Source organism: Alligator mississippiensis, chromosome 1 (assembly GCF_030867095.1).
Source record: "Alligator mississippiensis isolate rAllMis1 chromosome 1, rAllMis1, whole genome shotgun sequence".
NCBI lineage: Eukaryota > Metazoa > Chordata > Crocodylia > Alligatoridae > Alligator > Alligator mississippiensis.
Genome location: NC_081824.1, coordinates 470,860,708 through 470,874,034, shown reverse-complemented (window position 1 = coordinate 470,874,034; position 13,327 = coordinate 470,860,708). Strand labels below are relative to the sequence as shown.

At 49.1% G+C, this 13,327-nt stretch overlaps 1 protein-coding gene across 1 annotated transcript in view; it reads left to right on the top strand.

The window, feature by feature from the left end:
- Positions 1–13,327, top strand: part of LOC102568998 (glycerophosphodiester phosphodiesterase domain-containing protein 5) — a 67,142-nt gene that overhangs the window by 40,699 nt on the left and 13,116 nt on the right. The window contains exons 8-10 of the mRNA XM_019479379.2: positions 3,022–3,081; positions 5,353–5,451; positions 11,502–11,595. Coding sequence (XP_019334924.1) covers positions 3,022–3,081; positions 5,353–5,451; positions 11,502–11,595 — 253 coding nt within the window. The remainder of the gene's footprint in view (positions 1–3,021; positions 3,082–5,352; positions 5,452–11,501; positions 11,596–13,327) is intronic.

Below are 13,327 nucleotides of genomic sequence, written 5' to 3'. Positions count from 1 at the left end.
CACCCCTTATATACTTATAGCTGCCACCAGGTCCCCCCTGAGCCCGTGCTTTTCCAGGCTGAAGAGTCCCACGGCTCTCAGCCTCTCATCGCAAGGCCTGTTCTCCTGCCCTTTGATCATGCGCGTGGCTCTCCTCCGGACTCTCTCGAGCTTCTCCACATCCTTTTTAAATTGTGGAGCCCAGAATTGGACGCAGTACTCCAGCTGCGGCCTCACCAAGGCCGAGTATAGCGGGAGGACGACATCCTGGGATTTGCTTGAGAAGCATCTATGGATGCAAGCCAGTGTTTTGCTCACTTTACCAGCTGCAACATCACATTGGTGGCTCATGTTCATCTTGTGGTCAATCATGACTCCCAAGTCCCTTTCAGCCATGGTGGTCTTACCCCTTAGCAGCAAAGAGGTTGGGAGACATTGCATTGAAGGGAGAGAAGAGACATGCTCTTTCTCAGTGATACGAAAGGCAACAGAGAATTTTCCTCTGACCGGTGCAGCCCCTTGTAACCAAAGGGCTCTGGGGATGTAACCCATGGCAATGCAGCAGGGCTAGACGTTTCAATGATCGGGAGACTGAGTCTATTTATTCTTCCCCTAGCTAATGGATGAAGTCCTTTTGGCTACAGCAGGATTCATGTCTTTAGAGCCCTGTGTGAAGTCCCATCCCCTGTGTTAGCATGGGTTACAGAGATGCAGGGAGTCTTCAGAAACCCATGGTTTCAGCTAAGTAGCCACATAAGAGAAAATATAGCTCATATAGGACCATGACTGGCTTTCACATAATAGAGACTTGCAGTCAATCACGCACTGGGCTCAAATAGGATTCTGCCAGACTGCAAGTATCCCACCTCAGACATGACTGACAGGAAGAAAAAAGCAGTGCAAAAGTCTGGTTGGGGACAGTTCAGTCAGCTGCTGTCTCAATGGGACATATGTGAATTTCTGCAACTTTGCCACTGAACTAAATGGGCAACTGGACATCAATAAAGCTGCAACTATTTGCATCAGGCCTGAATTTGGTCCAAAGCTTTTGAATTTGTTAGATGGATTTGCTAATCCCAAGAGATACTGGGATGGGCATCAAATTAAAGCTTAGTGGTAGTTGGGCCTGACCATCCCAGCCCATCGCCATTTCCTACAATGGTGTTATCTGCTCGTCAGGCTAATGAGTTCAGCCTTTGTGAGGGTAGCAATGAATGAGTGGTGTGCAGGTAGGGGAGTCTTTTAGGTTTGTACTCGTAGTATTGATAGGGTCACCGCCAGCGGAAGATGCTTTTATTTATTTTGTTAGTACAGACGTAGCTGGGGCTTCATAGCCATATACTATTGGTTGGGGGGCTGTTCAGCTCTTCAGGGGAGTGTAAAAAGTGGCACAGAAAGGGTGAAGGATAGATTAGCGAGGCTGGAGTCCAGGAAGCGTAACAGGTATGTGGCATGTGCAATATTACAAGAGCCCAGCATTACTTTGTCTCCAGCAGTGACTGCTGACCAGGACTCCTACAGGACATTAGTTTTGCCCTTGGAGCACGAAACCTGACTTATTCTTCTCTTTGCCCGCAAATGTACAGGTGCTGGTGTTAGTCATAAACTTGTGCTGTTCCTAGATGCGCTGCCCTGGAGTGATAGATGCAGATATTTTACCCCTAGGAGGCAGATCCATGGCTCTATGAGGCTAAGCCAAGGCAGTGACTGCTTGGCAATGCCCAGGTATTTGAGTGCTTCAGTCCCTACTTCGGGTTTTCCACTGAGAGTCTCTCTCTTAGTCCTCTTACTGATAGCACCTGCATGTAAGATATCTCTCCTGGCTAAATATAACTCCTAATCAGCACCAGCCTGGAAGCAGAGCATGCTTTAATTGGATCATAAGTGACCCATGTTGTCTCACTGTAGGTGAAGTACTGGGGGAGGGGAGCACCCAGCTCCTGGAAGCTACTGCCCTATAAACTTTGCATCCAGCTGGAGGTAGCACTGACCTTGCATAGGACAGCCAAAGACAGGACCTCTCCCCATCTCTGCTGTAGGGGATGCACAAGGGAAGAAGGAGGCATGCACCACACAGGGTGTAGATATGTGTGGGAGGTGGGGAGGATACCAGAGAACAATTGCCCCACACCACCACTTGCATAATATGTCCCTCCTTTGCCCCCCCGCAAGGACATGCTTCCTTCAGGAGGTGTTTCCCTTATCCCTGACTCAGTCCTGCCACAGTTTAAGGTTCCCCACCACGGCTGAAGTTGTTCTAGGGCTACCTTAGCCATCTGTACCATGCCTGAATCCTAATCGCACAAAAGGGTACTAGAGGCATCTCTTTGTTACTTATCTCATTGAGCTGTGATTTCTTCCTGGAAAGATAGCAGAGCCTCATGCCCTTGGGATCTACCTTGCACTTGCTTTGTGGGCCCCCATTATGGGGTTTAAACACAGCTCACAGAATGTGCTGTACCAGCCCCACCTGGCCAAGACGCTTTCTCTTAGAGGTGCCTTCTTTCTGCCATGCCTCTGCTTTGCATTTGCTTGGTTGAATGCACTGTTTGCATTTCTTCTCCTTGGGCAGTGACTTTATGCAGAGATCTGCTGCATGGGTGACGTGCCTCTAGCCATCCAGATGGAAAAGCCATAGGGCGTAGGACTTGTGTGTTAAGGATAAAAAGAAGGAAGAGCTGCATTCATGTTGTTCTTGTTTCTGACAGATGTTGATGCAGTTCACAGATGGTTGCTCATCCCCCTTTTTCCATTAAATTGTTCCCCAAGACTCACTTAAGCAGTACTTGCTACTCCCCTGACCAGGGATGGTAGTTGCTGGGGGTCGCACAGACATATGGTTAAACTGGGAGACCTCTGTAGGAAGGGCTTCCTGGGCAGTACGGGCTTGGTAATGCTTGATTCAAAATGTGCCGTGCAGTATAATTCCACACCTGTCTTCAGAGACGTATGGTCTTGAGAACAGACGTCACCGGACAGCATTTAACCAGGTTCTAATGGGATGAAACACTTGCAAATGTACGTGTTGGTTTGATTTCACAGGTCCTAGCAATGTGTTTGCTGTCGGAAGGCCAGCAGTTGTACCTGCACTGGAGTCACAAGGTGGGAAGAGTTGAGTCATTCGGGCAATTCTCGCTTTGGCACAGTTAGATCATGTCAGTGCTGTTTCCCTACACAAAGACCAAAATAACCGTCTTCTGGGCGACATGACCGTTCTTCTCAGTTAAGAAATTTGAACAGAAGCAACAAAATGTGTGTGTGTGTGTGCACGTGAGTGAGAGAGAGAGAAAGTGCAAACCAAATAGCTGACCTCCCTGCAGATAGAAGGTGAGGTTTTCTAAAGCACAGTGACTTGTGCTCCCAAATCCTGTTGGTGCTTTAGAGAATCTGGACTAGACTTGCCAAGGAGCTGGTGCAGTCCCCAACCTTGGAAGTCTTCAAGAGGAGACTGGACAGACACCAGAGCAGGGAGGTTGGACTTGATGATCTTTTGAGGTCCCTTCCAGCCCTTCATTTCTGTGATTCTGTGATCCCACCCAGGTTCCTTAAATGCATAGAGGCATGGTACATGCAAAACCATTTTCAAATGTCCTCCGCTGCCAAGGCCGCTCTGGATTTCATCTTCCAAGGGAAATTTTCAGAACGATGTCATGGGCGTTATTCAAATGCAGCCTTCACCTAAGCTTATGTGAGAATGTAAAATGGATCCAGATCCTACACTGATTAGACAGATGATTGTGTCACTTGAATTTCTCCCCCATTTAACATGTATAATTCTATTATTCCCTTTCAAAGCTGAAAATACAAAAGACATCTAGTTTTTTGTGGCAGTCATTTGAGGGTGGATGCCTGAACTGCTTAAGGAATTGGGGATTGGCTGTAAAGCCTGTGATTGGCACGCTAGCTGACACATCCAGCCCAGATGGGTAATGTTTGAAAGTCCTTCCTATCAATGGCTCTTTAGTGCTATATGCAGAATGGGTTGGGCTCCTAGTGCCATTGATAGCTGAACTTGTTTCTCAGTACAAGGGATGCGCATTGATATCATTGGCTCTTTTGGTTGCAACTGGTGCAAATAAGTTCAAGAAAGAGGTTAGGCTACTTCTGGTTGTGCTGGCAGGACCTTTTGTCCATAAGTTTGAACATAGGATCATAGGGCTGGAAGGGTCTTCATGAAGTCATCTAGTCCAGCCCCCTACTCAAGCCAGGATTTTCCCTGACTAAGCCAAGTCTCTGTCCAACCTGCTCTTGAAAACTTCCAAGGACGGCGATTCCACAACTTTTCTAGGTAGCCCGTTCCAGTCCTCGACCACCTCAGAAAGTTCCTCATCTCCAGCCTAAATTTCCCCCGCTGAAGCTTGAGGCCATTGCTCCTAGTCCCATCCCCTATGGCCAATGCTACATCTTATCTGTAATCACCCTTCATGCATTTGAAGACTGTTATCAAATCCTTCCCCAGTTCTCTCTACTCCAGACTATAAATACCCCTACTTCTTTCAACCTTCCCTCGTAGTCCATGCTTCCCAGGCCCCTAATCATTTTTGTTGCTCTGTGAACATGCAAAAAATCAGTGATGAATTTGTTCCTGGAATAGCCTTTAACAACTGTGAGGCAGCTGACTATACTTCTGGCAGGGGGGTTACTCTTGCAAGGGATACATGGTTTCCAAAGCTATTACACAAATCAGGTATTTTATAAGCTCCCACTTTCAGCGGGTGAAACATGCTGTCTTCTTCAAAAGTACCGGGCATTGCCAGCTTGGCTGCTTCTAAGTTTTCAGGGAGTTTTAGCAAATAACGTAGTCCTCTCCAGATATTTTAACAAGGCCTGAACCTCTGGCTCGGCGGACACTTCCCTACTCTTCTACTTTAACCATCTCATCCCTGAGCTACACGGTTGGGAAGCAGCACAAGGTTGTCTGTATTGCTGCTGAGCATTTTGTCTCTGCTTCTGGGTGGGAAGATATACATATCCTTTCCAAGAGTGCTGATTGACTGGGAAAATCATTTAGAGAGGGCAAATCTCTAGAACAGTTTACCAGTGACATAAGAGACCACTCATAATTTGGGTCTGATGTTGGCTGACCTAAAGCATCACCCAAGTCATACTCAGTCACAACAGGTCCAACCAATGAGAACCTCTACCCCCCAGTAGCAGCCTGTTTTTACCCCCGTTTGATTTTTCTGCCTCTAACCCACCTGGGCCAGCCCAGATAGCCATGTACTGTGCTATCGTGTAGAAGATATTCTAGAGTTCAAGCCACATTTATAACCCACCAGGCAACAAGAAGTGAGGGCAGCGTGTGCAGAAGTATGAATTGCAATTGCCATGCAGACATCCTGCAGCTATGTGATGTCCTGTTTTCCCCTCCAGATCGGGACTTGCGTTGTACTGGGATTCTCCATAGCTGCCATCGCTGCATTATCTGAACTGTGGGGGGATCAGTGGAAAACGGTCCACCTCTCATTCCAGGTAAGAAAGGAGGGAAACTCCATGTCCCCAAAGGCAGAGACGGGAAAGCAAGAGTTCATTTTGTTTCCATTGATGCATTTTCCCATTAGACAATGCAGTTTACTCGGAATCAGATTTTCCGCACGAAAATGCCAGTTTCAGTTATGTTTTATTTGCCCGCTCAGAGGCATAGACATGAAAAAAAGTTTTGCTCCAAGACGTAGCTTTTTTTTCCTTGCAATATCCCGCATACCCTAGTTCTGGAAGGCGGCGTGTAGAAAGACATTATTTCCAGATTCAGGCCCGATACCTGGCTAAATGAGCAACCGGACATCAGTAGAGCTGCAGCCATCTGCACGAGGTCTGAATTTGGCCCAAAGCCTTTGAATTTGGGGCAGGGGGCTGGGCTCAATGATCTTCCGAGGCCCCTTCCAGCCCTTATGTCTATGAAATCTATTCAATTTATTAGGTAAATTCTGCCTTGATTTACACCTCGAATAATCTTAAGTGATTTTGGGATGAGCATCAAATTATAGTAGCTTTGAAAGGGTTAACACCGGACTCTGCCCCTCCTGCTTGCTGGCAGGGAGAGAGAAGCTGGGGGCCATTTTATAACATGGCATCTTCATGCTTCTATTCCTCCTTGCTGCTATCCTGGCAAAGAAAACCAATTTCCCGTCTTTAAGGCATATACCCCAATTGTGGGAGGCTGATTTTTTTTTGAGAAAAAGGGTGTGTGTGCAGTACAGTAAATTCACAGCCCCATGTTTCCCTTCCCATTTTGCACCAGATGTTTCAATCCGAATGGTCAGTATGGCTTGTTTGTGGGTTTGTTGGTAGTGACAGTCCACTTCAGCTGGTTTGCAGGAGATCAGGACCTCCTGGCCTGTAGCATCTACTGGGGCTGGACCCTCATGCTGCATGTCCCGATTACCCTGCCCCAGGCATTACTGCGTGCTGTTTTCCTTCCAGTGGAGGTGTCAAGTTATTGTCTGCATCCAAGGGCCTGGATCTCTCTGAGACTTTTCTGCCTGTCTCCGGCTTTGACCAGCTCCTTCAAAGTGACTGCCTCTGATGGCACAAAGCAGGGCTGTGTCCGGTTCCCAGGGGCCACAAGCTTTGGGGCTGCACTAGTGCAGAGTTACATTATGCATGCACATGCCTCCCCACCTCTTGCATGGTGTATGGGCGGTAGGATCTCAGCCCATGCAGTGCAGCACCCACCTCACCTGCAGCTCCCTACGCTCCCCCGATGCACCGTGGTGCATGGGGGCTTGGGGCTGCCAGCTCACCCAGCTCTGCAAGCTGCTCCATGCTGTCCCACTCCATCCTGTGGGGCAGGTTCCAGTAGCTGAAGCCGGGGAAAGGCGGAGGAGCCCAGCACATGGCCCAGGGGCAGCATGTGAGCTCCTTGTGGGTTGCATGTGGCCTGTGGGCTGCCAGTTGCCTGGTACAGACTTTGCTGACACACTGCTGCCGGGGGGCAGAGAACAGTGATGGTCCTTGATCTTGAGGGACAAGTAGCAGGGAAGACCTCTCTGCAGGCTGGTGCCAATGCCTCCGACGCTGCAACAAGATCAGTGGCAATGGCTGTGACTGGATGTCATGGGGGATCCCCGTGGACCACAGTAGAAGGCCTCTATGTTGAGGACTCTTCTCTGTGTAGCTACAAACCTGACAAGTGCCTGACAGACACTCCTTTGAAGACCATCTGCAAGTCCTCAGGGGCTTCTACCGCACAGCTCAAGAGGGAAGCGACAGGGCACCAGACCTCTTTGAGGCAGACATCTCCTTACTCTTGGTCACCATGCCAAAGACCCTCTGAGCCCCTAAGGAAGAAGTGGAGGCTCCATGGGGTTAGCCCATCACTGCTTCCTCAACAGGGAGACTTGCATCCACCTTGAGGCAGGTGGTTCAAGGGTTCAGCCTAGATCTATGCCTGAGGGATGCCTACTCTTTTCTCCACTCCATTTTGGGGCAATTCCTACTATTTCCAGGGGGTTTGGAGCAGCATCCTGTTGGATGGCCCTGTCCAAGAGAGATTCAAGCTCTTCTCCATCCCAGCCTACCTTCCCCACCCCCTTTCAGCTAGATCAGCTCATCATCTCTCCGTGCAGGGTCTCATGGTGTCCTCACATGCTACAGGGGCTAAGTTCCTTAATGGCCTAATGCTTGTATTTCCACCAGTGGAAGAATTGTCTCCTGTCTCCCACCCCCGCCATCCTGGACTCGTAGTGATGAGTCCCCATTTTAAGACCTTAGCACCATAGTTTTTTTTATACCATCCCTTAGCAAAGACACCCTTCTTAGCAGCGGTCACTTTTGCCCATGTAGTAAGGCAGTGGAGGGCATTCACAGTAGACCCGCTGTCTTCTACAAGGACACGGTTGTGGTCAGGAGCTCCCAAAAAGGCAAGAGGAGAGACTTCACTCCTTGGATGTATTTGGAGCTGTTTTCTTCCACCTGAGAGACCCAAATCATTTCAGGGTCTCGCTGCCTTTGCCGCCACATTGTCTCTATTGATTACCAACCTGAATCTTGGACTATATTCAGCCATGCTCTCCTCTGGCTAGTGTACAACATCCCGGTCAGGTCCAAGAGCACTTCACTAGGTATCAAGAAGCTTCTACAGCTTCTTTCAGATGTTTTCCCATTGGCGAAATATGTAAAGCAGTTAACTGGGGACTGTATGGACTCTCCCCCAGTGCTATTCGCTTGCACATGCATTGAGGCCAGATGCCTATTTTAGCAGAGCTGTCTGACAACTGTTAATTAGCGAGGCTCTGAGCACCTGCCCACACATCAGGTTGTTGTGTGCGAGGCACTAGAAATAGGATAATTATGGACAAACACTTGAAGAGCTAAAAATAGCTTCCTTACAGTAACTGCAGTTCCTTGTGCTGCGTTGACTTTGTCTATATGTATGCAACCGCCCATCCTCCTCCTCTATGGCTACAGCTTTCTATTCCTGGTTTCTATATGGGTGAAAGAATTGCAGGAAAGTTGGCCCAGCTCAGCCCTTTATGGCCTTAAGTGAGCGGGGAACAAAGAGTCAGGGTCCAGGAATAGCCTGAATCAGCATTACGGGTGAAAAGACTCCATTCTTGAGTGCAGATGCTTGCCCGTGCCACCAGCACAGTGATAATGGCACAGAGGGGTGGCATCTTTGAAAGAATGGCAGTCGTGCTAAGGCATGCAGCCACTTGGCTTAGCATTTTTTCATTTGGTGCGATTTTGTTTGATGTGTCACCTCTCTCCCCTGGTAAAACCAGTGGAAACTGATTTTCCATGGAGAATTTCCAGAGGTTCATGCATTTCCCAACCTGTTGTAGAAGTTACTCTCCATCAAATGTCTGCGAGTCCAGATATAGAGATGGAGAAATGGGTAAAAATAAGCTTCCTCAGCAGCAGCTCATACCCAGTTTTGGAATCAAACTTGAGCTCAGCATTTGAAAGGGTGTTTGGAGGTGTCGAGACAGTGTCTTCTATAGGAAGTTTGAGGCTGGGTCTGTTAGCACTGCAGCTGATGGAGTGACTCTGTGGATTTGCATTGGTTTTGGCTATTATTGTATGGACTAACCCAGGCCTGTCCACATCCCCTGCCTACATGATGCATGGGCTGCATGCCCCCTGGTTGCATGCCACACCAGGTCATGTGCCCCTACCCCTTGCCATGCTGCACGGTGGGCACTTCCCCATTGCACTGTGCCAGCACTCCCATGCCACCGGCTTCCCCGCTGCTGCACCTATGCTCTGGATCCCCAGGGTGCTCTGGCTGTGGGCTTTCTCAGCCCCAGGGGGTGCCCTGCTCTGCCCTTCCACCCTTAGGTGTAGGGGCAGGAGACAGAAGCTGAAAGAGCAAGGGGGAGCCTGGAGACTCTGAAGACAGCAGCAGGAGAGTGATGGAGGGAGCTGGGGGCCCGGAGGCTGCAGGTGAACCCTTTGGAGGCCACCAGTTAGACAGCCTTGGAGTAACGGAAAGAAAAAGATGCAGCATAAAACCATTTTGAGCTTGGATAGTGTTTTTTCCTACTGTGAATTTTGGCAGGTCCAGGTTTTAAAATGGACCAAGTGTCAGAATAGCACGAAAGAAAAAGTGGTAGATGCTCTGCTACGTTTTTCCAGTTCTCTGCAGAAGCAACTCCCTTGACTTCCATGGAGTCACACCGGCATACATGGCAGTGAAGAACTTAACCCTCTCAGGGCAAAGCAAAAGGGAATAGTTTTGTGAGATTTCCAAGCCACTTTTGTATATTCATGATATGCTCAGTGAAGCTTCTGACCCTTTGAAAGTTTATCCTTTTGAGTCAGAACTCATTTATGCAGGCGACAGCCGGTCCTCTTGAATAGTCAGCTGATGAGACATGAGCATTACAGCAGCTGGCTATTTTGTGCTGGAAAAGCAAGAAAGATTCCCAAGGTCACTAACTTGAAGCTTAAAAATAAAGAAACAGCTAGAAATGCATTTGAATCCAAGTGGAATGGAGCTAAAAAGCCTGGGACCAAGTGCTTTAGTTGAATGAAGAGGAGTGAAGGCTTTTGTGCATTGCAAATTTATGCTGCAGACTATTAATGAATTAGACCAGGAACATCACAGAATGGTGAGCTTCAAAGGGGTCTCAAGGGTTAACTCCCTGGAGGACTGATTGGGCAAACAGGATTAATTGGAGCTATTACAATGACACTAGTTAATGTGATTATACTGTTAAGGATTAAATGTCATCACTCATTTTGGGGCTATAATTACCCTTTAGAGATCACTCTTTCTTTACAAGTACATTCAAGGGGGGGAATATTAAGGAAGGAGAAGAGTTTTTAGGATGTAAAGCACCCCTGGCACAGGATCAAATGGCCACAAATTGGCTACTGAGTGGAAGCTAGATGGTGTCCAGATATCAAAAGCATAAAGTTTTGCAATGATCTTCCCAGTCAGGTTAGTGGGGCCAAAGAACCGGAACCGGTTTGAATAACTTTATGGAAAGATAAGACAAGGGGTTCCTAGTTAAGCAATCAGCATGTGCAGTATCGGGAATCAAGTAAGTGCAGGCCCTGGTCATGGGTATGCCTTTGTCGACTTGTAGCTAATCCCATGCTTCAGGACTTTTGCTGATCCACAGCGGGGGGCAGGAGGGAATCTTTTCTTCCCTTCATTAATACTGGAGGAACGGGGGATGCCATTTTGCCTTGCAGTCAAGCTCTACATTAGACACAACTAAGACGGGGAAGGTGTGGACTGGGGTACACCCAAATACTTAGAAACCTCAGGTTTCTGGCTAGAAACCCTTGTTTCTTCTGCTTGGGGTAATACCAGTCGCCACATTTGGGGCCAGAAGGAATTTTACTCTGAGGCCACGTTATTAAGGACCTGGGGTGGGTTTTGTTTTCCTCCCCGGTGCAGGGGAAAGAGTCTCTTTCTGGCAAGACATTGGCAGTGCCCTCCGCTCCCTTGGCTCTCAGCTGTGGGTTCTTGCGAGCTGTACCTGGGGTCCTGGGTCTTGTGCTTTTCAGTGGTGTATTGGGGTTTCATGTGATGATTTGAGGGATTCCTTGGCTTAGTGATTACCTGAGTGGGACTGGACTTGATGGACCTGGGGACCCCTTCCAGCTCTATGTTCCTCTTGTCTCGAGGATGGCCACCCAATCTTAGTAAGCAGTGACATTTGCAACGTGGTCTCTGGACTTGCATGCTATGGCAATGGGAGCATAGAAAAAGCAAATGGGGAGCTCAGCACCACACAATGAGCCCTTGGGGGAAGAACTGTATTGTGATCGGCCCTCCTGAACTAGCTTTTGCTGATTCGGGAGGATCATGCTGATTCTCCTTGGCTGGAACAGCTGACCCTCCATGGGATACAGAAAATCAAGGGGAGAGGCATTTTCTAAGGGTTGCCAAGAGGTGCTGCATGCACGCAAGCCAGGTGTGGACTTGGAGAAGAAGCTTAGCAGTGACCCTTGGATGTGGAGGGATAGCTCGACTGGCTGTATCAGTAGTAGGGTTCAAACATACCAGGGCTAAGTAGGAACTGTTTGTTTCTGCAGCTTTTCACAGCAATGCTTTGTCTTCCAACCAGGTCACAGCTCCCTATCTCCACGTTGGCGCCATAGCAGCCATGGTCTTTCTGTCCTGGCCCGTGGCTCTGCATGCTGTCCGGATGGATAGAAAAGGTACAGGAGGTCTGTGGGGGTGTCCTCGACTCTGTTTTGTGTTCTTGGGAGAGATGGGGATACAGGCCACGCTTCTCAGGAATGGGGAATGGGTTTGCATGGCTCAGTTTCAGATGTCTTTCAAGGGGTCTCATTCTTGGAAGGTGGTTGCCCAGGCCCTCCAAACCCTCCCCTTCCCATGCCAATGCCCTGGGTAGACATTTCCAGCAAGAAAATTTCCCATACCAATGCAGTTTGGCTCAGGGATGCTGTTGCTGTCACATGCTTATGACCATGTGGGAACATGATCGCATAGGAGCGCCAGCCCTTGAGTTGTCCTTGCTGCAGACACCTGCGCCCCAGCTGTGCGGGGCCTTTGAACAACCCAGCAAGACTTGGGTCCTACAGTCGCATCCCTTAGGTCGCTCCCCTATGGTCCAGCTCCATTAGGGCTTAGTGAAGGGGTTACAGGCCAGGGCTAATGAGGAAGCCTTTTTCATGGGAGCCCCTTGGTGCTGCCTGAGCAGCCTGTGACATTGTAAGAGTTTGTAGGAACTCAGGGTAAGGTGAATTGGGGAGGGAGGCACGGTCCAAGTCCCTTCTTTTTTGTGTCTCTTTGGGCTGCTCCTCTGGTGACAGGTGGCTGCATTAGCAGCTCAGCAGAATCAGCAGGTGGCCAGACAGGGATCAGAGTAGCCACAGTGCCAAGATGGGCATGTTTTCTCTTCCCATTCCTCCTCTCAAGGGACCCATAAACACTGTTTACAAGCTTCCTCTTCCTCCAGGCCTTTGAGCAAGGCCTCCTCCTCTGCAGCTCCATCATCAAAGTGAGGGATGTCTGCCTGGTCCGTCCCTGGGTGATTTAATGATAGGTTCCCCTGGGGCCTTGGCTGTATCTTCAGCTTGGCCAGCCAAAGTTGGACGCAGGATGGACTCTTATTAACTAGCAGTCTAATGTCTTAGGGAGAACTTTGCTCCTGGCATAAAGATAATGGCGCACACTGAAAAGCCACCTGGTGTGCGAGGCATTAGGACAACCCACGCGTGCCTCTGGCTCTAGCCCTTCTGGTGCTGTCATGTTTGCAAGTCCCCTGTGCACATTACCACAAAGGGGCAATTGCAGCTTTGCATTTCAAGCTTCAGCACCAGCGGTCCTTTCCCTTTCCACAGTGATTTTCCTTAGTATAAAGAGCAATAAGCATGAAGGAGGCAACTGAGATGGTGCATGTGGGGAGGCCTGAGCACTGTAGCTGCTAAGGAAGTGATTTGCCTTCCTTTATTTATTGCTCAGGGAAGTATTGTCTAGCCCAGGGGTGGCCAACCAGGAGCACGAGTGCCGTAAGTGGTACGGACAGCCTCTGTGCATACAATCGTAGACAATGAGGTTTGAAGAGACCTCAGGAGGTCACACCTAGTCCAGCCCCCTGCTCAAAGCAGGACCAGCCCCAACTACATCAACCCAGCCAAAGCTTTGTGGAGCTGGTACTTAAAAACCTCCAAGGATGGAGATTGCACAACCTCACTGGGTAACCTCTTCCAGTGCTTCACACCCTTCCTTGTGTGAAAGTTTTTCCTAATACCTAGCCTCAACTTCCCCTGCTGCAACTTGAGCCCATTGCTCCTTGTTCTGTCATCTGCCCCCACTGAGAACAGTTCAACTCCATCCCCTTTGCCCCTTTGCAACCACGCTTCAGGGAGTTGAAGGCTGCTATAGAAAGGCTGCAGGGCACGTAGACGACTGGAGAGGGGACAG